Source organism: Furipterus horrens, unplaced genomic scaffold (assembly GCF_987537825.1).
Source record: "Furipterus horrens unplaced genomic scaffold, mFurHor1.1.pri manual_scaffold_7, whole genome shotgun sequence".
Classification (NCBI taxonomy): Eukaryota; Metazoa; Chordata; class Mammalia; order Chiroptera; family Furipteridae; genus Furipterus; species Furipterus horrens.
In genome coordinates, this window is record NW_028327177.1 from 74,740,363 (window position 1) to 74,766,462 (window position 26,100).

At 37.2% G+C, this 26,100-nt stretch overlaps 1 protein-coding gene across 1 annotated transcript in view; it reads right to left on the bottom strand.

Annotated features, from left to right (window-relative positions):
- Positions 1-790: 790 nt before the first annotated feature.
- Positions 791-26,100, bottom strand: part of PIP4P2 (phosphatidylinositol-4,5-bisphosphate 4-phosphatase 2) — a 56,886-nt gene continuing 31,576 nt past the window's right edge. The window contains exons 5-7 of the mRNA XM_090282921.1: positions 10,348-10,400; positions 3,065-3,155; positions 791-2,273 (exon numbers count right to left, since the gene is read on the bottom strand). Of these exons, the coding sequence (XP_090139047.1) occupies positions 2,130-2,273; positions 3,065-3,155; positions 10,348-10,400 (288 nt within the window). The 3' untranslated portion in view covers positions 791-2,129. The remainder of the gene's footprint in view (positions 2,274-3,064; positions 3,156-10,347; positions 10,401-26,100) is intronic.

A 26,100-nucleotide genomic window follows, 5' to 3' on the forward strand; every position in this document is an offset into this window, starting at 1 on the left:
AAAAAAGATTCTTTTTTCATACCTTACAAATAGATACAAAATCGATATTTTAAAAATAAAATCATGAAAATACTAGAAAAAATAAGTGAATACTTTATTTAAAATGTATGTTCTTAAAAAAAATTCAGAATAAGATCTCAAGGCAATTTTAGAAATTACATCTTATTTTTAAAAGATGGAATATCGTCGGCAGCCGTCCGTCTCGAGAGACGATGGTGTAGCTTCTTAAGAGTCTATCTGCACCGCCGAGAATGGCTGTGCAGTCCGACTCGGGAGTGACACGGTACCTGTCTCCTCCCGTGCTGAATCGACATCTTGCGATGACGCTGGAGTGTCCTCTCCAGTGAAGCTGAAGCTACAGAGCCTGGGCAGGGTGATATGGAGGGTCTGCTGTTGCCCATGCAGCAGACCCCCCCTCTCTTCGCAGCTGAAGGGTCCAAGGGAAAGACGGAGTCAATACAGCTTGGCTTCAGGTGCGCCGCAGGAGTTGCCGGTGTTGACTACAACGTCAAACCGCCTTAGGGACTCCGGCTCCGGATTTTCTGTCGGGGTTTACTCCCTTAGCCTTTCCCCTGAAGAGGTATGCCGCAAGGCAGCGGAGGTTTTTTGGAGTCAGAGTTTTCCTTCTCTGATGTGCCCTGACTGGAAGATCGAACCAGTGACACTTAGCTCGCAGGCCGACGCTCAATCCACTGAGCCAAACCAGCCAGGGAAAAGATGGAATATAACAAGGTGAGTTTTGAACAATAAGCTTTATTAGTATATTTTCAAAGGTACATAAAATCCTGAGCTATATAGTTATCATTCACTTTTCGAAGTTTACATGTATTTTGCTGCAAAATTTTTGATGAGTACATTTTTATACAAATAAGGAACATAAATAAATTAAAATATTGTTCTTATCCCTGGAATAGCCAATTAATTTACTCAGATAACTCATTTTCTAATTCTACATTAAGAGCTTAAGAACATAGTTTTTCAACTGAGCAATTTCTTTTTCAAAACTGCAAAAAAGATGGGCAATATGAGGTCTGATTCCTTAAATCCTAGTGAATTCTTTGAAAACTATGTTGCTTTTGGTTTTTAATCTATTTTCATGAATAAATTTGTAATTATCTGACCAATTATATTTGAGAAAAATGGTAAGAGTACCTCTAATCTTAACGTTTTAGCTAGTGTAAAATGTCATGGGCTCCCTTCACATATAAGTAGTCCACAATTATCCCAATAAGAAAAATTTAACATGATTTAATAAAGAGGTCAATCTAATGTAAATATATCATTGTTTAAATGGTTAAGTATTATAAAACATATTTTGTAAGCTACTTCCTCCAGGCTCTATAAAGAAATACATACAGCTAATTAACATTGAATTCATCTACCAGAACTTTTATAATTGGTAAATAAAACAACAAATAAATAAAAGATAAAAGTCCTGTGATCTTTGCAAAAAAATATCCAACATCTTCTTTAACTGTGAACAAGTAAATATTTTCATTCTTGTATTTTTAATTACTACCAAAATAGTGTATCTTTCTACAAACAACAAAAAACAAGCTTACAATATCTAGAAATGGTTTTTATCTGACAAGAATATCAAGTCTCTGAAGGTACACTCAAATATTTTTCCCAAATAAGGTCACTATGATCTTAGGTTAAAGTTACAATAAGCAGTTCAAGCAAAATGCACATCGCTTAGATTTTAAAGCAGACAATTTTGATAGTTTGATTACAATGTAAGTATAAATGTGAAGCTATTGTAGAAACATTTATAAACATTTCTATGATTACTCACAGATCAGCAAGTAATGGAATAATTGGTTTAAAATGAAAGGTGATATTAGATCTAATGCTTGGTGACAAATCCAAAAATATCTTTCAAACATATAAATGAACATGAAGATACGGGCTTTATTACTTGGAGCTTGAAAACCTAGCAGCAAAACAAACTTATTATTTGCATATAATGTAGTGCAATGACCTTTCATTCATAAAAGACTCCCAACATCTTAAAACTTGACACATGAACCAGAATGGAATTCATTAGGATAAATGATTTAAAGATGTCCAGAGCAACTTACTAAGAACTGCTAGATACTCTCACCTGCATTGCTTACTCATAAGCAAGCTCATGCAAAACTGTGTTCTGGATAACTCACTTTTATGGCTCCCCAATAACAAGCTCGGATAAGGCAGATCAAGCCTAAGAGATAAGCAATTGCCCATGAAACATAGGTTGCATGAAATCGCCTTGCAAAATCTTGAGTGCCAACCTAAAATAAAAAGCAATATAAAAATAAAAGGTTGGGAATTATTTTTTAATTACTTGCTTAAATACTTTATGTTGATTTACATGTGATTTTTATGTAAAAATCACAGGCCACAAAATCCCTATAAGATATGAGTTGGTGTACTTTTGACTATCACTGACAGGGTGAAATTTATTAAGATGATACTGCTAGTTATATCAACAACTAATTTTGATGAAATAAGCAAAGAAACCCACTAAACTATGTTATCTCTAAAAGGAACTTACTCTATATAATTTCACCTGGCTAATGATATGAGGACAGGTGCAACAAAGGTGCATGGAAAGTAAATGGCAGCAAAATAGATCAGTCCCTTCCTCTCCTCCTGGGATTATCCCCATGTCAACAGTTTAGCTTCAGTCTCTTCTGGAAACAAAAAAACAAAAACCCATATTGATAACAACCTGTGCTTCACTTGAATAAAGAGGAAAGCCTCCATAGTTGATTAAATATTGCTTCTGTTTTGGCTGGGGCCAAATTGGTTCTGGCATAAAGTGAAAACAAATGGGCTTTTGTTAAATAAGATGGTAAAGTCCCCAATGTCAAGGACCTTCAGAGGAGTCCCAAGACACCATTTCCCCTGGATGTGCAAGCACCACTAAAAACAGGTCCATGGACTGAACTTCCATTTGCCCATAGTCCTTCAGAAGCTTCTGGGCCTGATATGCCAGGGTGGCAGGCTCTTCAGAACTCACCATTTGCTTGAGATAAAGTTGAGAGGAAAGAATTCTAATAGTGAGTAGAGTAATACTCACAGTTAATCCAACTCCAATGAAAATACAGATAATTCCAATGGTAATATATGCACAGCAGCGTCTTCGTGGAAGAGCAGTACCCACTGAGGAACTACAAATTCATGAGAACAAGAGAGAAGATTACCTATATAATCATTCTCCATTTCCTCTTTGTGAGTACTCATCTAATGGCTTTAGTAACATACGCACTTCCATTTATTTCTTCAACTTGAGAGACAAGAACATGCATAAAAATGTCATTGTTAAGAACTAGTGAATCATAATCATAAATAATGAATTTGTGATATATTATTGTAGCTTTAAATAAAGGTGAAGCCTTGGTCATTGACAATATCCACAAAAAACAGTGTGGTCAATAATGATCATCCAAGATAAAAATCTACCTCCAAAAATTATATTCCAGAGTGGAAAATTAGTGCTATCTTACAAATACCATTTGATTTTTTAAAAGCCATCTTGATTTTATGTCAACAATAAAGTTAAAAGACTAAATCGTGTACCTTTGAATCTGCCTCCAGCAGTCTAATCTACCATGGATTAGAAACCAATGAAGTTTATTAGAATTATGTATTGAATAAATCAAAGATCCTTCTTAATTATGTTTTTTAAATTTTATACTTTTCACTGAAGAAAGAAACTTGGATAAGAAGAATTAACTATTAAAATGTCCATACTACCCAAAGCAGTCTATAGGGTCAACACAATTTCTATCAAACTACCAATGACATTTTTTACAGAACTAGAACAAATAATTCAAAATTTTATATGGAACCACAAAAGGTTCTAAATGAATATTAGAGCAGCTATTTTGTGGGTCAAAAGAAATCAATTTAGTACATTAATTTCAGTGCATGAATTCTACTTGGAAAACACGCTCACTTTCATCACAACTTAAATAGTCACTACCTCTGGGAAATCTTCCCAGAAAAGAAAGAACCTACTGTCCCTCTACTACCCAAGTGCTATCTCATCACAGGAATAAGGCAATGACCAATAAGCACCTATTGCATGGACAATAAAATTTATTATACTTTGAATACATATGTGATACATGTATGTAATTTATAGTATTGTTCTGCATGTGTTAAGACTTTATGTATATGTGTTAAACTGTATGCTTCTGTGACTTGCCTTTTTATTTTCTCCATACTCTACATGAGACTATTCCATGTTCATATGTGGATACCTAGTTCATTCATTTTTACAACTATCCTTCTTTATATGAAAATATCAGTTTATTCTCCCTGTTGATGGACAGTCAGGGTTTTCTTTAAATTAATTTTTTGCTATTATAATAAGGCTGCTTTAAACTCTGATAGGCTTCCTCATGTACATATGCAGGAATTTCTCAAACATATACATAGGAATAGAATTGCTGGGTTGTATTGTAGACATAACTTTCACTTCAATAAATGTCAAAGTTATATCCCCACCAAGACTGTATGGAGCTCCCATTGCTCCCCCCTTACCCTCCTCAATACTTCCATACTTGGTTTTCTTTTTTTCATACTTGCCAATTTCATGAGTAGGAATGGTTTTCCATTGAAGTTTTAATTTGTATATCTCTGATTTCTAGCATGTTGGACATCTTTTCAAATGCTAGTTGGATATTGGTTTTCTTTTTCTAGTAATTGCTTATTTATATCTATTGTCCTTTTGTGTTTGGCTGCCTTATATTACTGATTCACAAGTCAATGTAAGAAACATCCAAACCTGTAAGAATTTTTATGATTTTATTTGAGCCAAACTGATGACAGCTAACAGAAAGCAAATAAACAACATAACCTTACGTCTAAAAGAACTAGAATAACAACAACAAAGCCCACAGTGAGCAGAAGGAAGGAAATAATCAAGATCAGAGTAAAATTTAAAGGTAGTCCTTTGCTGTGTCTGCCATTTTATTTTTCATTCAATCCCAAGGTTTTCTTGCTTTGCTTTTTCCCTGCCTCCCTAATCTATCACCAATGGATTTTATATAACCCCCCTTACGCCTCCTCTTTTAATTGTAATGTATAAAATAAGGAGCAAAATGACCATTTTCCAGAGCACTTTCTCAATCTGTTGAGGTTTTGCTTCCCAGCAATTGTCATCAGTTTGGCTCAAATCAACTCATGAAAATTCTCATAGGTTTGGATGTTTCTTATGTTGACATATAATAGCAAAATCTAGAATATAGTAGCTTAAGAAAAAGTATATTTCTCTTGCATATAGGAATGTGAAGGTAAATGTACGGGCCCGGGGTTGATAGCTGGCTCTGCTCCATGATGCTATTGACTCAGCACAGGTGACTAGTCTCCTGCTGCAACTTCCTCTTCCTGCCAATTGTGGAGTTAAGTAGGTGTTTTTCAGGTTTAGAGGAATGAGAAAGGGATTAACCAGGTCATTCCAGGCCTAGCAGCATGAGATTTAAGGGACAAAAGCAAGGAACTATATTGTATATTTATGTAAGTAGAAGACTTTGTTTAAGCAGGGACACACAGAGTTGTGTGCAGAAGTGGAAGAAAATGTAACAAAGATATTAGAGAAGTTAGGCAAATACCTACACCTGGAGGGTTTTATATATCTTACTAGAAGTTAGTAGTTTGATTTTGCATTTTAGGCAATGGGCATATTTTAGGCAGAAGTCCAAATAGTGCATTGATGTCAGTAAGTAGAAAATGCCCTTCCTCTGTATACCTTATATGCCTCTAATAGCCAAACCTAGGATAACAATAGAAATATCACTTCTGTGGGTTGTCCAGTGTTTAACCTACACAACCATATACCATAGTCATGAATTTGGAAGCTACCAAAAGATCTGAGGCCAGAGCATTTAAAATCCATGTTTGCATTTGAAGACCATCACTCTAGCAAATGGATAGAAAATTGTAAGGCTAAAGGCCAGGAGATACATGAGAAAGTTGTTGTAGTTGACTTGTAGAGATTTTGAAAGCATGAACAGTGAGACTAAGAAATGAAAATTAAAATGACAAACAGAATTGATAGGATTTGTTTTCATTTGAATGGGGAATAAAGATGCCCTTAGATATCTAGATCCGTCAGCTGGGCAGATGGGATAACGTTCATTAATATAATAAATTCACCTACCAATACATTAATATAATACATTCATCAACTGTAGAATGGGGTAAGGAAGCTGGATATGTTGTATTTGAGAAGCCTATGGACACCTGGGTTGAAATAACAATAGGTAAAATAGTGAATACAGATTGTATAGTTTTATCTGAAGCTGCAAAGAGTGAGCAGGGGTGATTTAAAGGAATATTGGTTGGGTTTACTGACATGCAAATGACAGCGGAACCTATGAGAAAGCCCAGATGTAATGTGGGCAAGTCGCAACCCTGGAGAATAAAAATATTTGATAAGTTGGCAGAGAAAGTGAAGTCAACAAAGGAGATAGCAAAGCAAGGATCCAAGAAGTGAGGGAAAAATGAGAGAAAGTGGTGTCTGGAAACTAAGAAAAGAATAAATGTTATGGGGGGAAAAAACAGCATAATCAACAGACCCCAACACTACAGAAAAAAACAAGCAGGATGAAGGCTGAACAGATCTATTAGAATTTGCAACAGGGATGTGAATTTTATCAGAACAAACTCAGTGGCCTAGTGACTAATTGCACTCTACTCCAGAGAGAATGGAATGCCATGATCACATGAAAGGAAAAGACCTGCTCCTCTCTGAAAAGAAAAAAGTGAAGTGAGCACATAGAGAGAGGTTTCTAAGTAAGACGTGACAGGAGAAGTAGTTCACAGATAGCCTAAGTAATCTCAGAGACATGAGGCAACTCCTTTGCTGAGACAGAGTAATAGGCATAAGGGATGGACATTTAATAGGAACAGTAACTATCTGGAGATAACTGATTTGGGGCTTAGGGGAGAGAGTTAATCAAGAACACTTAAAAAAGGAATACCAAGCAAGGGTTTAGCTGAAGTGTAAAGCTATATGTTTGCAAAGAGCTAATCAATACAGAGTTTCTTCAGCTCTCAGATATCTCGGGGTGAAGGAAGGAAGAAGTCATGGCCATATTGGTGGTTTGAAAAGCAGATGGGTGTATTTGAATTTTAAGGGATGAAGATAGCTAACTAGAAAACCTAGAAGTCTCTCTAAATCTTATATAACCAAAATGAACTTAACGTCTCTCTGCCAGACACAATTCTAGATCCTATATTCCATATCCTAGTAATGGTTCTGTATTCTCTCAGATGTGTCGCTTTTGACCCCGGCTTTCTCTTATGCCTTCATATCCAACCCTACTTACCACATTTCTTTAACATTTCCACTGACCCCTCTTTTCAAGTAGGTCCTCCCCACAGGGCATCCCACCATTTTTCACATCATCCCATATATCCCTCCATCTTGGACACCTTCTCCCATTTTCCCTTTCCCTCCAATCTGAATCAGGGGCTCTTCAGAGCAGAGAATGTGGGACATACCTTTTTCAAAGCAGTTAAAACTTTATGGTGATGGTTTATTCTTATTTTTATACCCACAAGATGAAATTCCCTGAAGGCAGGGTTATATCTTTAATTTCAAGTACAGTACCTAGCACAAGACTGTTTGTTTAATTAATGAACAATGTAAAAGAAAGCACTAAATTGCAAAATAAGAGTAAGAGTCTGCTGTTGTTTAAAATGGTAGGAGGTGATCCACAAAGAAGTATATCAGTGGTATGGAGAAATTATATTTAATGATCATTGTAATCACCATCTCTACTTGCCTTAGGCTTATTATAATATTTACATGGAAATGTAACCCAGCTTGTATTTAAAAATTCTAGGACTTCATCTCCTGGCCAGCAGTGAACGCAAGGTGCCCAACTGAAAAAGAACCTCACCATCAGCTGCAATAGAGCAGTGGCTACTTGAGTAAGAAGCAGTGATATGAAAAAAAGACTTCTTAGTCTCAGGTGCCCTGAGGGAAGCCTTCCCCACATGTCTTGTGATAGTTTTACAGTAATGATTTAAAAATAACTTAAAAATAATTTTAGGGTATTTGCTATCTGTGTTTAAAGAAATAAAATTCTGTATTAGAATTTTACTTCAACAGATGATTTATCATTTTGTTATGAAGAAAAACATTCAAAGAGAAAAGAAATCTAGATATGAGCCAAGAGTGTTCATGTGATAACAGCATCTCTGCTCAAATGAATTCCCTGAGTCTTCCCATGTTTAGCATGTGATTCCAATTCTACCAACATTCCTCTAGGATGACATTTAGCTTATTTAGTCCATGCGAATTTCTAGTAAGTTGTTCCTTATGTAATTGATAAAAGTTTTTCTTCACATTAACCCACTGTCTTGTAATGTTTTAACCAATCACAGACTACCTAGACATTTAATACTTCTTTATTATTTGCAAAATATTGCCACTGTTCTAAAATAATTAACCAAGCAACATCACTTCAGCTAAAACTTTAACCTCTCTAACAGTTCCTCATCTGTAAAATAAGGATAATAACTCTTGCATTCCTGGATTGTGGGACAGATTACAGCTAGTAAGTCTGTGTCTAAAAGCACAGAGACTGCTAATCACAGGAAGTCTTTGTTTTTTACTTTCTATAGAATTTTAAAATCCAATTTAGTGTTCTCAGTGAGGATATCTACAATTTAATTTTCTTTGTTTTTGTGAAAATACAGATGATGCACAAATATGGATCATTCACATACATATTCACATACTTGTGTTTGTGGGGAGAGTACCCCCCCAAGTAAATATTTTTTCTACATACTTATTTGTAGTTATTCACTTTTTTCCATACACAGACTTATAATAGATTCAACAAAGTAAAGAATTCAGATTATTAATTTCACAAATAAATAAGAAAAGAAATAGTTGTTCCTTTGAAGCTAGAAATATGCTGTAGAGTTACTCCCTCAAGGCTATATTTAGCTGAAACCAGTTTAGTAGAGATAAAGGGAGATATTTTGTTACATATTCCTTACTTCTCAGACAGTTTTAAATTATTTTTTCCTATAAATCATTCTTAGGATTTCTCTGCTATCAAAATAGATAAAGTATTGATGTCAAACTAAGGATCACACAAATTAAAAACTAATATTTTCAAAACTGAATTGTCAAAACATTATAGTTTAATTTCCTTAAGTTACAATTCACACACATATATAGAGAATAATAATTTTTAAATTAAAATTTATTATCAAAATAGATGCTGTGCAGAATATTGTTAATCCAGTAGGCCTGAGACTGCAGTCCTTGGAAAGATCTGCTTGCTATGTCAGCCCTTGGCTGGGTCTGGAAACTTAGATTTCTAGGAAGTTCCCACCATTCCCTAACTAAAAAGAGTGGCTTACCATGCCTAAATAGTGGAAAAAATATGGTTAATGCTGAACATTGGCTTTCCTTCTGGGAGTCTAGAAATGAGGTTTGTGCTATGCAGCAGGTGCCTATGGGACAAGCTCCAGTAAAAACCTTGGATACTTAGTCTCTCATGAGCCTCTCCCATAGACAACATTTCACATGTGTTACAACAGTTTGTTGCTAGAGGAATTATAAGGGTCAGGTCCTGTGTGACTCCACTGGGAGAGAACTCTTAGAAACTTGATACTCTTTCTTCCAGACTTTGCCCCATGTGCCTTTTTTCTGTTGCTCATTTGTTTTGCATACTTTCACACTAATAAATCATAGCTGTGAGTACAAGCACATATTACTAATTCCTACTAGTTCCCCTAGAAAATCATGGAAAATTGGGGTTACTTGGGGAACTCCAACACAGCTGCCATAAAATGTCTTTAATAAAAATATCTTCTATTTTTCACAATAGTTATATTGTCTTTTATTTTCCTTAAGTATACCATTTAGAAATATAAAGAAATAGACTCAATAGTTAAGGTAGATTAATAATTATGTAAGCTTTGCTGTCAGATAATAATCTTAGGCAGGAGATGAGAAAAGCTAACAACTACTTTTTCTCCCAAATATAGCCCATATTTTAAAATATAAATTTTAGATTATCTGCAATAGACTATAACCTCTTAGAACATTTTAAGATGCTCACAAGGTTATTGATAATTTTAGTAATTTCTTAGAAATTGATTTCCTTGCAAAGAGTGATAGTCAAGCCTAATCATTTAAATTTCACAGTGAAATATATATCAAGGTTTATTCTCTTTTTTTTGTTTGTTTGTTTTGAAAAGCATAAATATATTAAGTATCCATTCATTCATGGCATGTCTTAAAACAAAGTCTACTTAAATGAGAATTCTGAAATCTTTAAATTGTTCACAAGTATTTCCCAGTAGCATTTCCAATGGTAGGGAACTTACATTTTTTTGCAGTGTGGACATTTTGCCAGAGTGTTGAACCTCAGTTCCATCCACTGTAAAATAAATAAAGAGAGGGATTGAAAAGAAAAATAACTAAAAACTACCCTAACTGTTAAAATGTTTCTTTTAGTTGAAATGTCATCCTGGATCACAGCAAAAGCAATCACCTTCTCATGTTGCATGATCTTTTCCCTCTGACGGTTCTCCCTCTGCCTTAAAATAAACTTTGGAATTCCCATCTGAAACGGTTCCCCTGATTTTTTCAAGGTTCTGACGCAATCTGGGTTTGCTTTACAATGAAAACTGAAAGTACTGCTGTTAATTATGGTCATTTCTTTCAGATTTATGTCTTAGTTCACTCCCGGAAAATAAAAACATAGTTCATGTATCTTCAAAGTTATTTTTCTTTTAAATCCTGAGAACTAGCCTTTTAAATACATGGGTATTTAGATTTATTAATAAAATGTAGCTATTTATTATATTAATGTAGGAAACCCACAAAGTAAATAAACTAAACAAATTAGATACGCGTAGAACTCAAGTCAGGAAGCTACTTCCTGTTCTGTCCTTGCTCATTCTATGTAACAAAAACACATTCTTGTGATGCAACCTTCTCCTTCAGTTCCCTTCTCTGTACAGGTAGGTACTAGAACAGGCTACCTTCCTCACAGAAATGTTATTCAGATACTTAAAATGGATCACTGGTAGCAAATTCACTGGTTGAAAGAATGTGCTATATAAATTTAAAGTAAATCTTTACCACAAAAAATATATATTTTAAAATGCCTTCCTCACCTTGCAGCTTGTTTGATTTTCTATGTACTTTCTTGTAAAGTATATATTTCCTTTATAGTTTTGGAAGAATTCCTTTAAGCATGTTAGCAGTTTTATCATCAAAACTTTTATTTTATTAAAATTAATTTTGTTTAGGATTTCAGGTCACTCGCTTCTCTTTTCAGAACTTTTCAAGTCTAGGTACTTCAACTCTCTGCTGTCTAGGTGTCTTAAGAAACTTCTTTATATTCATGCGGGACTACCTGATAGCTATATATTTCCTTTATTCTTCTGCAAATTTATTTTCTAAGCAATGTCCCTCAAAATATTACTCTGGCTAGATGATCCACATGAAATGGTTTGGAGGTTAAAAAATATTTTTACATACTACATTAAAACTGCCTCCCAGATATTAACAATGATGCACGCTGAAATGGCCAAAGAATGCACCAATTAAAAAAAAAAAAACGTGTATTTTTTTATCCACCCAAATTCCAATGACCATGAAACTCTTTACTCACATAACACCTATTAATATTCTATAAAATCAGTATTCTATGCAATGCCTTCTGGAAAACACAAATTTAGCTTTTCTAAACATTATTCACAGTTCTAACCAGGCTATGAATTCCTGGTAAATTTAACTTTAGTGTTATAACACTGATGTAACAAAAAATGTTGAGGATCCAATCCATTGTATTGCTATTTTATCTTTATCCATGGGAATAATTCTCTTTTGAGTTGCAGTAGTCCAATAAAGGTTCTCCTATGTGACCTTTTTAAAGCATCATGAAAACCTTGTAAAAGATTGTGTTTTCCTCCTTTCATTGATTTTAGGAGACTCAGAGCTAAAATTTAGTCTCATTTTAACAAATACACAGGATTAAATATTACGCATATTTATATTCTTATGGATTACATCATATTTTTTCTGTCCTTTTAAAAATTTTCCCTGAGTTTTTAAATTTTATTTTCAGTGCTATTGAACTTTGTGACTTGTCGATTGTTTTTGGCCTTGTAAGTCAAGGAGAAAAAAAGAGAATAATCAAATGAATTATCCTAATAGTTAAAAGCTTGAAGAGCAAAGAACATACTACAAACGACATGACTATTTATGATCAGCATAATAATAAAAAGGTAAAATTCTCAAGTCAGAATTTAAAACTTTGCAGTTTGTTCATTCTTCATACATTGAGCATCTCTCATTTATCTCAAACTCTCAAAGGTAATAATCATCCTATAGATATATAGTGCATTCCCTTACTCACCAAACATTTTGTTTTCCAGGAATTTTGAAGTCATCTTCAAATACCATATATTAATCCAAAACACCCTTTCCTGCTAAAAAATTAAAGTTCCTAATCATAATAACTGAGCTAATATGCTAATATGATTCACTCACCTGCACTGAATATTAAGTAAGAAAGAGCCAGTTTTAGAAGTTAGTCTTTGGCTTGGATATTACTTTAGTAATTTTCTTCCAGGAGGAAAATATCTAAATGTATAATTGCTTTAAAAGTAGTAAAAATCATGTCACAAACATATCTATTTAACTTCTCAATTGGGATCATTCTCTAAAATTTACTACCAGATGATTTCAAAATAGTTGTCTTTGATTTTTATTCTTCATTTCCTTATCTACCCTTTTATCAGTAGGTATGGTGATTCTCTCTCTCAAATTCATTATGCTATTCCCGACCATATTCATCACTTTTCTGAATGATAAAAGCCAAACATCTACTTGTGTGCTCCCTCAGTCTTGCCCCATGCAATCTATTCTGTGCACAGCATCTGTGTGTACAGAATTAATTATAAAGCTATATATAGCATTCTGCTACTCTTAGGATAATGTAAGGTCCTCTAGACTAGGCACTTCTATGTGTGCACTAAGAACACTATATTTCATATAATTCTTGTTTTAATTGTCTTTCTCCTTCTATTAGATTAGAAAAATCCATGAGGGCAAGGAATGTGCTTTCCTCTCTCCCTAGCACTTAGCCCTATGCCAGAAACTCACTCAATGTATAATTTTGAACACATACAGTCAGCTGGCTTATAATGTGACTATAAAAGATTATCCACAGCAAGAACTTGGAAGATAAAATATAACTAGGAAAAATGCAAGGAAATAATGGAGGGGAGCTCATTGAAGTAAGTGGAAAAAAGCTTTTTGAAGATTTTAAAACAGAATTTCAAAATATAATTTTCTTACATGTAAGAAAGAAAAAAATATATATTTAATTTAGTCCAAGTTCTAAATGTAGCAATACCTATAGTGTATCATTCTATATTAAATCAATAGATAATTTTTTAAAAATTTGTTAACTACCTTCACCACGTATATCCTCCAAGTTATGTAGTTTGTCACTGACATCAATAAAATATAGATGAAAGGAAGATTTATCTTGCTCTACTAAATAAGAAAAATCTTAGCAATTCTGGCTAAATGTAGTAAATTGGATAAATGCATGCATTTCCATTTCCTTGCCCAAATCTGACTAAAATAATAGTAAATGGATTTTAAAATGTATCATACAATAAAGACAAAGAGAATCAGAAGAGAAATGGCCTCAGATTTTTGGACAGTGGAATGCTGATGTAGACTTGGCACCTAACTTAGTGAATGGGTGCCTAACCACCTGTTGAGGTCCTATCAGTGAAAAGCAGGTTGATTCACATGAAGAACAGCAGACAGCTCAGGTGTTGGGGCTAGCAGGTGTTTTCTCTCAACAGTAGAATTTAGGAGTAGTGGTAAAAACAAGGGTATCAGTTGTAAACTTCCCACCACATCACAAAATCAGGAGCTTCTCCTTCCACAAAACATGCAAGAGAAGAGTTATTTATTCTGAATGAAAATGGACTAAAGGTTTGTGGCCTGAGCAACACTATCCACAGCAGAGGACAAGATTAAGACAGCATTCTAAAAACAGGAACTAAGTGAAAGTCTACAGTTTGAACAGTGGGTGAGACCTTCACCCTATTACCTTTCTTATCTCCTAGAAAGCATCTTCCAGGCATATCCCTCACAAGATATCTCAGATATGGAACACCCCATAGAAACAACATAAAAAAATAACATTACTTCCAGCCAAGATGTAGGCCTAGACTGACATGCTCCATCTCCCTCCACAACTAAGAAGGACTACAACTATCGCAAAACCAGAAATAACCAAAAGTTCCAGAAAATAAAGCTACATGGAAGTCCAACATATGAAGTTATAAACAAGTAGTGCTTGTCCGGATGGGTAGGAGGGGCAAAGCTGGGGTGGAGAGGTCAAGCTGTGTCAGCGGTGGCAGCAGTGGCGATCAGCAGTAGGACTGTGGTAAGCACAGATGCCTGTATTTAAGAGGAGGTGAGAAGCACCAGGGGAGCACCCCCAGCTGCAGACCAAACCCGTCAGCTCGCAATTCCAATGCCAGGGAAGGCAGATCCCTATTGCCTCAGACTGTGAGACTCACAGGGTGTGGGGACAGAGGAGGAGGCTCCCGGTCTCTCAGCAAAGACAGAATGGCAGGAATCCATCTTGGACCCCTTACCCCCACACAAAACGCCACAGTGTGGTGAGAAGGGTTGTCTGGTAGTGATGAGTGCATGGGGCTCCACCCACTATAGCATAGGAGGTATGACAGCCCCATCCAGGAAGCAAAAAACTGCCAGGATGGCGGGAATAATGATAGAGATCCCAATCATGCAGCTGACCAGAAAGCAAATACATGAATTAATCGACGAGCAGATAGAAAACCTTTCTGAGGCTCAGTTCAGAGCTATAGATATAAGACAGCTCACAGAAATAACAGCAGGACTTAATCAAGATGGAGAAGGAATGAAGGCTAGTGAACAAAAACACATACAAAACAAGTGGTGAGGGAAGGAAAGCCATGGTTCAAATCAACAAATTGGAACATAGGGAAGGAACAAACAGTCAAACAGTGCAGAAAGAGGAAAGAAAAAATGAGGAAAATGAGGAGAAGCTCAGAAACCTCTGGGAAAACTATAAGAAAGAGAACATCCAAATTATAGGGTTGCCAGAAGGTAAAGAAGAAGAACTAGAAATAGAAAAATTATGTGAAAAAATAATGGAGCAGAACTTCCCTAACTTAGGGAAGGAATTAGACTTACAGGTCCAGGAAACACAGAGAGTTCCAAAACAACCAGACCCAGGGAGAACCACACCAAGACACATTATAATCAAAATGTCAAAAATTGAAGATTAAGAGAAAATCTTAAGAGCAGCAAGAGAGAAGAGAATTACATACAAAGGGGTCGCAATAAGACTGTCAGCTGATTTCTGAAAAGAAACTCTGCAGGCAAGAAGGCACTGGCAAGAAATATTCAAAGTAATGAACATCAAAAACCTACAACCATGATTACTCAATCCAGCAAAGCCGTCATTCAGAATAGAAGGGTAGAGAAAGTGCCTCCAGGACAAAGTAAAACTGAAGGAGTTCATCAGATCCAAACTACTGTTATATGAGATATTAAAAGGACTTGTTTAGAAGAAGGAGGATCAAAACTATGAACATTAAAATGAAAACTGTATCACAACAACCAACAACAGAAGCTAGAGAATTGAAACAAAAGCAAACTAAGTAGGCAACGAGAGTGGAAAAACAATTAATAGGTATGGGGAACATATAGGGGGGACGTCAGCGGGGAGGGGGAAGGGGGAAAGGGAGGGAGATGATGCAGGAATTAAGAAACATAGTAAGAGGGAGTGGAGTAGATAGGAAAATGTTGATAACTATATGCACAACCACTGTGCATGGACTAAGTTGGGGGTACAACTGGAGGGAGGGGGGTCACTGGATGGAGGGGAGAAGAGGGAAAAAATATTGGGACAACTGTAACAGCATAATCAATAAAACATATTTTAAAAAAGCTAACAAACATCAATAAAAAAGCAATAAAACTAGGGTTATCCCAACCTCTATTAACGAAGACTTGGCCATCTTCTCACACTATCCAAGATGACCAAATAAATCCTTAGGAATGAAACCCATTTTTTAAAACTGTATATATAAACTACTTAACTGGTAAAAAAAAATAATAACTTAGTGACACTAGTAGTTGACAATTCTTCACAAAAAGGGAAGGAGGAGAGGAGGGGAAAAGGTGGGAGAGGAAAAGAGTAAGAAGAAAGATGAAGGAAAAATTTAACTCCTGTTACATGCTTAGAAATGCCATCAGGAACTTGCCCTCCAATAAATAAACTTTTCAGTAAAACCTATCACCGAAGAAGAACAGATAAAAAAGTGGATAGAAAATAGAGATAAGGTATAAAAAAGAACAAATCTCAGAAAACATATAATAGCTGCAAAAAAATGCTATAAAGAAGTTAATGCTCTTTAGAAAAAGGAAAAGTTAATCAGAGAACACAAGTAAATTCATGCAAATCAAAAAATAAGTTATATCAGTGAGTAAAAGAAGCCAAAAGGGAAGAGAAATTATATGAGAGAGAGAGAGACAGAGAGACAGACAGAGAGTCAGTCAGTGGAGGTGATTCATAAAGAGTTCTAGAAAAAGGGAACAAAGCGAATATTAGTGGACTGGGAAGAACCACTGGAAATTCAGTGAGTTTGCACACATAACCCCAAGGCATATCTGAATGCAATTTCAGAGCACTGGACAAAATAAAAGAAGAAAGGACTATATAGAGGAAGAAAGGGTCACACAGAAAGGATGAGGAGTCAGAACAGCAGCCAAATTTTTCAACAGCAGAGCACATCCTTAGAATGTTTGAGAGGGAGGAGAAACAAGATGGCGGAGGAGTAAGTGGAAGCTACACTAACCTCCTCCCACAACTAGTCAGGATTTACAACCTAATTTTGGAGAAATCATCTGGAACAACCAACAAAATACTAGCTGGAGAAAAGTTTTATAACCACGGAGAGACAGAAAGGCCACTAAATCACAACGTGACCGGTAGGGAGTGCAGAGACATGGAAGGGCTGGCTGGGCTCCCACGGGTGGCAGCTGAAGGGACTGAGAAACAGCTCAGGAGCTGGGGGTTCCCCCTGAGAAGGGCAGGGTCTAAACCCCCAGCTGGGCTTCCCAGCCTACAGCAACAGAGTGGAAAGTAAAATAGTATCCAGCTGAGAAAAGCGAAAAGCCACAGGGTTTCTTGCTAGCTGGAGAGAAACAGGGGGATAAAAAGAGCTCTTAAGCGGATCACATACAAAAATATTTTACCCCCACTTACCCTGGGCTCAAGCAGAGGGAAGGCAGAGAGGACTGGAGATGCTTGGGGAGAGTTTGGTATGGTGGATTTGAGGGGAGAGCTGGGGAAGCGGCCGACCGGGTCCCAGTGCTGACTCATCCCCAGTACTGCAGGCAGACCATTCCCCCACTCCAAGTGGCATCATCCTGAGGGAAACAGAAGCCCTGCCTACAGGAATTAAGCTGCCACACCCACGGTCCTTAAACCTGATGGCTAATCACAGATTGAATAGATTAACAACTAAAGAAGACAGACAAAGGCAGTAGATCCCTGGAAGTCTCCAACAGGTTGCCGAGGCCCAGACTGGTACAGGATCTGACACCACCAGTGGCAGATCCAGGAAGTGCAGATCATTCTAAGAAGCACCAACAAACAATAGGAGTCACAAAAATGGGGAGACAGAGAAACAACCCCCCATCGAAAGGAAAGAAAGAATCCCCAGAAAGAGTGCTAAATAAAATAGAAGAGAGCAAACTATCAGACATGGAATTCAAAACATAGATTATGGAGAAGATCAATGAGCTCAGCGGAAACTACAAAGAACTCCAGAAAAACTACAAGGAACTTACTGAGAATTACACCAGCATGAAAAAGAACATGGAAGCTATCAATAAGAGCCAGGAGGAAATGAAGAATACGATCTCTGAATTGAAGAACACAGTAGAAGGAATTAAAAGCAGGCTAGAGGAAGCAGAAGATCGGATCAGCGAGCTGGAGGACAACTTAGACAAAAACTCTCAGACAATGCAACAAAATGAAAAAAGACTGAGCAAGACGGAAGAGGTTCTAAGACAGCTGCAGGACAACATGAAACGTAATAATATCCGTATCATAGGAATTCCAGAAGGAGAAGAAGAAGAGCAAGAGATAGAAAACCTCTTTCAAAAACTAATGACAGAAAACTTCCCTCACATGAGGAGAGAAAGAGTCACGCAAGTCCAGGAACCACAGAGGGTCCCAATGAAGATGAACCCCAACAGGCCCACGTCAAGACACATCATAATTAAAATGGCAACATTCAAAGACAAAGAGAGGATCCTAAAAGCAGCAAGAGAGAAACAACTAATAACATACAAAGGAACTCCAATAAGGCTATCATCAAATTTCTCAGCAGAAACACTACAAGCCAGAAGGGAATGGCAAAAAATATTCCAAGCAATGAAAAACAAAGGCCTACAACCAAGAATACTCTACCCAGCAAGGCTCTCATTCAGAATGAAAGGTGAAATAAAGAGTTTCCAAGACAAAAGAAGGCTAAAAGAATACATCTCCACCAAACCAGCATTGCAAGAGATGCTAAAGGGTCTGCTTTAAGAAGATGTAGAAACAGAGAGAGACAGAGAGGAACACGAGTACAAAGGGGGAAAATGACAATGAATAAGTACTGAAAGAAAGAAGGAACTTCTACCATTTGCAACAACATGGTTGGAACTAGAGAGAATTATGCTTAGCAAAATAAGCCAGGCAACAAAAATAACTTATGCTATCACCTATTACAGGAAACTAATGAACAACACAAACAAATGAGCAAGATTGAACCAGAGGTATGTAAACAAGGAATAAACTAACAGTAACAAAGGAGGAGATGGGAGGGAGAGAAGGGGGTAAGAAGGGGAAGGGTCTAGTCAAAGAACATGTATAAATGACCCATGGACATGGACAACTGGGTGGGGACTGAATGTGGGAGAAGGTGGGGGCAGGGTGCAGGGAAGCAAGAGGGGGAAAAAGTGGGACAACTGTAATGGAAAAAAAAACTTTTTAGTGGAGGAAAAATAAAAATATAAAGAATAGAAATGCAAGTTCAGTGAATATTAGAAGGACAAGGATTTTCCTTCACACTGTATATTTTTCTCCTTATCTGATCCCTCCAGAGTTCGACATTCTAAAGAAGTAAGTAATGACATAAGTTTCTTTGCATAAAACTAATAAGACCAGTTGTTAATAGAGGTTTTTTTTTGTTTTTTTGTTTTTAACTAAGACTTTGAATGGAATGTCATGCCTAAAGGAGACATGCTTGGACTTTGGTTGTTACCAAAAAGCTCTGAGGAACTGGGATTGACTTTCAAAGGTAATAAAAGTCCACAAGATAAAAGGCCTGGTACCTTGGGTGGATGCGTGGTCCATGGCAATCTTTCCAGGGAAGGAATGAAGGCTGTTTTCCTGAAAGATGGCTATATGGGACCTTAAGGCACAATGGAAATGCAGAAGGACTTGGAAAAGACAGGTGTTTACAGGCAAGGCTGAATGCCAGATATGTGGTTCTGCTTCTGTGCCCTGAAGAGCAGACTGAAGATCACCCTAAATGTTCCTTGCATAAGTTCCAGCAAAGCAGAACTAAAGATCATAAGTGATCATTTTCTGCTCTTGTGTTTATGCAAGTGAGCAGGATAAATTAAAAACGGACTTAATGCAGTCCCTTTAATGACAAGGAGGGTAATCTTAGGGAGAAAAATCGCGATTCAAGGAGAATCACAATGCTCAGTGGTAGACTATAAAGTAGTGCAGCTAACCATCTTTAAAGTTTCTTTTCTTTTCATTTAAAATTTGTTTTCATTTGAAAGTTAAACTATGTCTGTGGCATTATCAAAGATGTTTAATTTACAGGCAAGAAGAATGTCAAATGTCTTGCAACTGGATGTCTTTCCAATAAGATAGTCTTACAGATTTAGACACTTGTTTGTGGGTTATATTGCATAAATTAACATGTGTTTTCTGTTTTCAAAGGGCATAAGCCTATGATCTCATTACCTGAGTGATTGTCTGTGCATATAGGCCTCACTTAATCCTGTCTGCAGCGCTGCCTCCTGAGACTCAATGGTTTGGCTGAACCAAGTGGATGAGTTTGTGAAGAATGGGGTTGTCTGTGGGCTTCACTTTAAAACTGGTTTCTCTTTTCTGTCCTAAAGGCTTGGACAGAAAGAGCACAGAGGGCTGAGAGTGGGGAAACCTAAAATATTTCCCTCAGCCCAAACTAAGTATAATGGGCTAAAGGGTTTTGGAGAGGTGAGATGTACCTGGCACACCTTCCTCCAAAGAAGCCTTTCTTTTTTCTAATGTGGGACATTGAAAAATTAATACCTGTCTTTTGTTATCTAGTGTTTATGGATTGAATGATGTCCTTTAACCTGTTGCCAAATCTGTTGCCTCCAGAATACAACAAGAGTGCCAGCCTGTTAAATCAAGCATGCCATTGTCCGGGAACAGCCAACCAACCTGGAGTCTGCACGATCCTTCCCCATGTGGGAAGGCTAACCTCCCCACCACACCCTTATTAGGGATTTCTGGACCCAAGGGTAGGTAGGACAACGTCCATGTCCAGTTTGAAGCAGCTAGAGGAGCTCGAGACCTTTGCTCATTGTTTTTTTATAAGATTATGAAAAGTCTTAAGTCTGAGAAGAAGGGATTGTTATTTTTTATTGTTAAAATAATTAATTAATTAATTATTTTTTAAAAAAGAAGACGAATATATGAAAGGGTGAGGCAGGAGAGCTTGTATGTATGACCCATGGGCATGAACTTGGGGGGGGATTGTTGGGAGGGGTGCTGGGAGGAGGGGAGCAAAGGGGAAAAAATTGGAACTATTGTAACAATAAATAAAATATACTTTAAAAAAATGTTTGAGAGGAAACAATGGTCAACCTATAATTCTAAATCTGAACAAATTATAAAGTGAATGTGAGATTAGATTAACAACTGTTTAAAGAGTAAAAGTGCTCACATTTATATTCCTACATCTTTTCTTAGAAAGGCAAGAAATGATGTACTCCACTTGAAGGAATAAACCCAGGGATCCCACATGGGAAATGATTCAAGGAATTCCAAGGATAATATGAAGGGAAGTCCCAGGGTGATGGCTGTGAGGCAGGAAGTTGAAATAACAAGTTCCTTGACTATATTGATAGAAATTTTATAGTTCTGTGAAAGAATATGAGAAGAATTAATGATTTCTATATACAAAAGTAAATTAAAGAGGGGAAAGAAAATTATTAACAAATTCAAGAAAAAATTTAAAAGCCATAAAGGAGAGAAATGTACTGTAGTATTTGATTCAGATGGGAACACAGATTACTTAATTATAAGAAATGCAAGCACTAAGTATTAAATAAAATATAACTCTACTGGGAGTATGGAATGAGAAAAAAATATGAGTTGGGCAAGGGTGGGATGAGTGCTAAATCCTCAATTTGCATTTTACAAGGTAATAACAATATCTAAGATTGTTTAATCAAAAAGAGAAAGGATAAGCAAACAATTTAAACACATGGAAGTAAATGTCAGCAAGCAGCTGAAAGAGGTGAAGGTTTCCTTTTTTTAAAGTATATTTTATTGATTATATTGTTACAGTAGTTCAGATTTTTTCCCCTTTGCTCCCCTCTGCCCAGCACCACCCCTCCCCCATCACCCCCTCCACCCCCCAATTCATGCCCATGGGTTGTACATACAAGTTCTCTGGCTTCACCCTTTCATATATCATTCTTTTTTTAAAAAATAATTAATTAATTAGTTAAATATTTTAACAATTAAAAAAACAATCCCTCCCTCTCAGACTTGAGACCCTTTACAATCTTATAAAGGACAATGGACGAAGGTCTCGAGCTCCTCTAGCTGCTTCAAGCTGGACATGGTCATCGTCCTACCCTTCCCCATGTGGGAAGGCCACCCCCCGCACACACACACACACACCCTTATTAGGGATTTCTGGACCCAAGAGATGAAGGTTTCTCGGTAGAGGTGTTCACAGGTGAGTTAACTAAAGAAGTGACCACCATTTTCCAATAAAGCTTTATAGTTCTATTTAACATTTGAAATTATGTACACAAACTACTAAAATAAAAATTGGAAGAAGAAAAAAGCAAATCATCTTAAATTCATTTATTCCTTAGTGACAGGTTTTGTTTATATGGAAATTGCAATCTCCAGAGCTCCACCCATGCCTGCCCTCAAATAAGTTTTTTTAAAGGCCCTAGGGAGAGAGTGAAAAATGGCGGCAGAGTAGCTAGCAGCCCTGTCAACTTGCTCCCATCCCAAACCGAACTTGGAGTGAAAACACAGAATGGAAAGTCAAGGAGAGCAGCGGTGAGTAAGCGCAAACACGGACGGGAACATGGGGACTGAAGAGGAGCAGCCAAGAACCCATGCATGCAGGGCTCTTGTGGGAACCTGTGCTTCCTAAGCAGGGACCAGCCACCGCTGCCAAGCCTAGCACTTCTGGGTGCACAGTGTAGAGACAGCTGCTGATCGGCTCAGGAGCCATGAGCTACTGGGGAGGAGAGAAAAGGCCTGGGAGGTGCGGTCCCTAGCAACTGCCTGCCCTAGGTGGAAGATCGCTGGAAGGAGCAGGGCTGGGACTCCACCACTGCCCCGTATTACTGAATCACCACAAGGCTCTTACCGGTGTCATGCCACCCAGGGAAAGATCCAGTTAGAAACTTTATATTCAAAAGTCGGAGGCTCAGGAAAGCACAGGCCAGCCCAGACCATGAGAGACTGTGATTTTGCGGGAGGGAGTCCGCATGGAAAACCAGACACCCCGGGATGGGTACTACAATGAGAGGACCACACAGAGACTTTTAAAAGGGGACCTGAGGCAAGACCTGAGACTATACAGAGACCAGGGGTTTGCTTGCCTTTTGGCGGGCACAGTGGCTCTGCTAAACAAAAACTCAGAGGGACACAGTGCACAGCAGGACCAGGGGCTGGGACCAGACCCAGTCTGGCTTAGAGCAGAGGGTAGGTCAGAGAGGAAAATATGACAGAGCAACCAGGGAGAGAACAGCAAGCTCAGTACTGGGAGGCAGGAACTGAATGCAGGAGTACCCTGCTGAGAACATTTCTGCAGGGGAAAGAAGAAAAAACTCTGAAAAGACCCTTCACCAGACACCAGGAGCTACACAGTTTCTAGAGCCAAGGAGGCACAAACCTCCCCCTTGCATAGCTTTTAAACAGCCATATGTTGCCCTTCAAGCTAGAGCCTAATGCATCACCAGGTTTTATATTATAGTTTATTTCAAACCTCATATATTGCCCCCTCTTTTTCTTACCCCCATTTGCCTTCTTCCTTTCTCTTTTTACCTTGGATTTAAGTTCTATTTTTCTCTAGCTACGACTTATTTTTATTCTCCACTCTTACTACTCCCCTCCCCTGCCTCCAGCCTCTCAAAACCATTTGTGATTATCATTAGCTATCTTAAATTCTTTTACCTGTTCTTAAAATACCCATATTCATGCCTCACCTTTATTAATCTTACTCCGTACTGTGGATAAGGTGGTTGTTAATACATTTCTTCAATCTCATATCTACATAGTCACTATTTTTGTATTTTAAATCTCAAATTTTATCACTCCCCTCTCCTACTCCATCTTGCCTTCCTCCTGTACTTTATATTTTTCATTTTAAATGTAACTTTTTCCCTGTCTTAGCCTGGTTTTCATTCCTCACTTTAAGTACTCCTTCTCCCTCTACCCTCTCCTCCCTCTAATACCCAACCCACCTATATAAATATTAGCTCATTTGTTGTTGATAGTGTTGGAAGGGATCCTTTTCTCCAGTTAGATCCCTATTACTTCTTACATTTTTGTTTTTTGGTTTTTTCCTTCTTTTTCTCCCATTATTGGTTGGTGCAAAAGTAATGTCCGACTTTTTTAAAAGGAAGTTTTAGATAGTATTTATTAAATTTGTGCCTCTTCTTATAATTTTTTGACATCACTGACTAATTTATACCTTATTTTTCAGATTATCAAAGTACTGTTCATAATCATAAGCAATATTTGCATCCATGTTCATCCCATCTAAAAGCCACATTAGAAATGTTTTACTCTATGAGTTTCATAAAGGTGCCAATGAAAGTACAGCAGCAAAGTCTATTCAGAACGCTTATGGGGATGATGCAGTGACTGAAAGAATTTCCAAGAGGTGGTTTTCCCATTTCTGAAGTGGGGATTTCAGTTTGAAAACTGAGCCAAAAGAGGGTCATCCAAAAAAACTTGATTCCGAAGTGTTGGAAGCTATTGTCACAGAAAACCCCAGCATTACCTCTAAGGAACTTGCAGAACAATTTAACGTAGCCCATACAACCATGCTACACCAACTAAAAAGGATCAGAAAGGTTTCAGTAGTTGGAAAATGGGTCCCACATGAACTGTCTCCAGAGAATCTGCAACGGTGTGTTGCTTGTTGTGAATCATTGCTTCCACGACACTTTTAGGCACCGTTTTTAGGTAGGCTTGTTACGGTGCTGAGAAGTGGATCCTTTACCATAACATTAAATGCCACCAATCGTGGATCAATTGAGGAGGAAGAAGAGTTCAATAACCAAGAGGAGGACTTCATCCAAAGAAGATCATGTTGAGTATATGGTGGTATATGGAAGGAATTGTCCATTACGAACTATTAGACAACAATCAATTACTGCTAATCTTTACTGTGAACAACTTTGTCATTTAAAAGCAGCTTTGAATCAGGAGTGACCTTCCTTAATCAATAGAAAGGGTGTCATCTTCCATCACAATAATGCTCATCCTCACACAGCTCAACTCACCAAAAATTTCTTATAAGCGCTTGGTTGAGAAATATTGCTTCATCCTCCATATTCTACTGACCTTGCTCCTTCTGATTATCACTTGTTTTGGGAACTACAGAACCATTTTGATGGTCTTAGGTTGACATCAAGAGAAGAGGCTGAAAATGAGTTGGATTCACATTTTGCTTCAAAACCTAAAAAATTTTACAAGCGTGGCATTTATAAGCTAGTTGACAGATGGAATGCAGTTCTAGAAAGCAAAGGAGATTATATTAATGAATAAACATTTTCATAATCATGGGCTTTTTCATTTTTAAAATAGACCTCAAATTGGACATTATTTATGTACCAACCTTATATTTAAATTTAGGCTTAAGCCTAATACTATATGCTTCCCTTCTCTTACTCTACTCAACCTTCCCTCCTCTCTTTTTCTCCTGTGAGGTAAATTTTACCTTTTTTTCTATGCCTCATCTGTATTCCCCACTCTTATTATTCTTCCCCCCTCTACTCTCACAAAATCACTTTTCTCTGTTAGTCATCTCATATTTGTTTTTCCTTTCTTATAACAGTCTTAATCACTTTACACCTGTGTTAATATTGGCTTACTTGCTGTTGATAATGTGGTTGTGGCTGGGGGTTATTTTGGTGACTGTGATCTGTTTCCTGGGCTGTTTGGTTTTGTTCTGACAGCACCAGTACAATGGAATAAAAGACGTGGTGGGCAGAGTGACCTTCAATCAGCCAGCTAGAGAGAAGGACCCACCAAAGAATGACCCAACAACAACCAAAACACAATCACAACCAGAAAGCCCACAAAAACAGCAAAAAAGGACCATCCAAGACCATCAAGCTCAAGAACTCACAGGAACTATACCACTAAGTCCCGCAGTTCTCCTAACCCAGAAGGTTACACCACAAAGACAGGGAGGAAAAGCAGACCAAGCTAATACACAGAAACAAGTAAGAAGAGTCATCTAAAATGAGGAGACAAAGAAACAACCATCAATTGAAAGGAAAGGAAGAATCCCTAGGAAGACTGCTAAATGAAATCAAAGCAAGCAAACTATCAGACCTTGCGTTCAAATTAATAGTTATAAGGAAGCTCAACAAGCTCAATGAGAACTACAAAGAACTCCAAGAAAGCTATAAGAAACTTACTGCAAATTATAGCAGCATGAAAGAGGACATAGAAACTACCAATAAAAGCCATGAAGAAATGAAAAATTCAATTGCTGAAA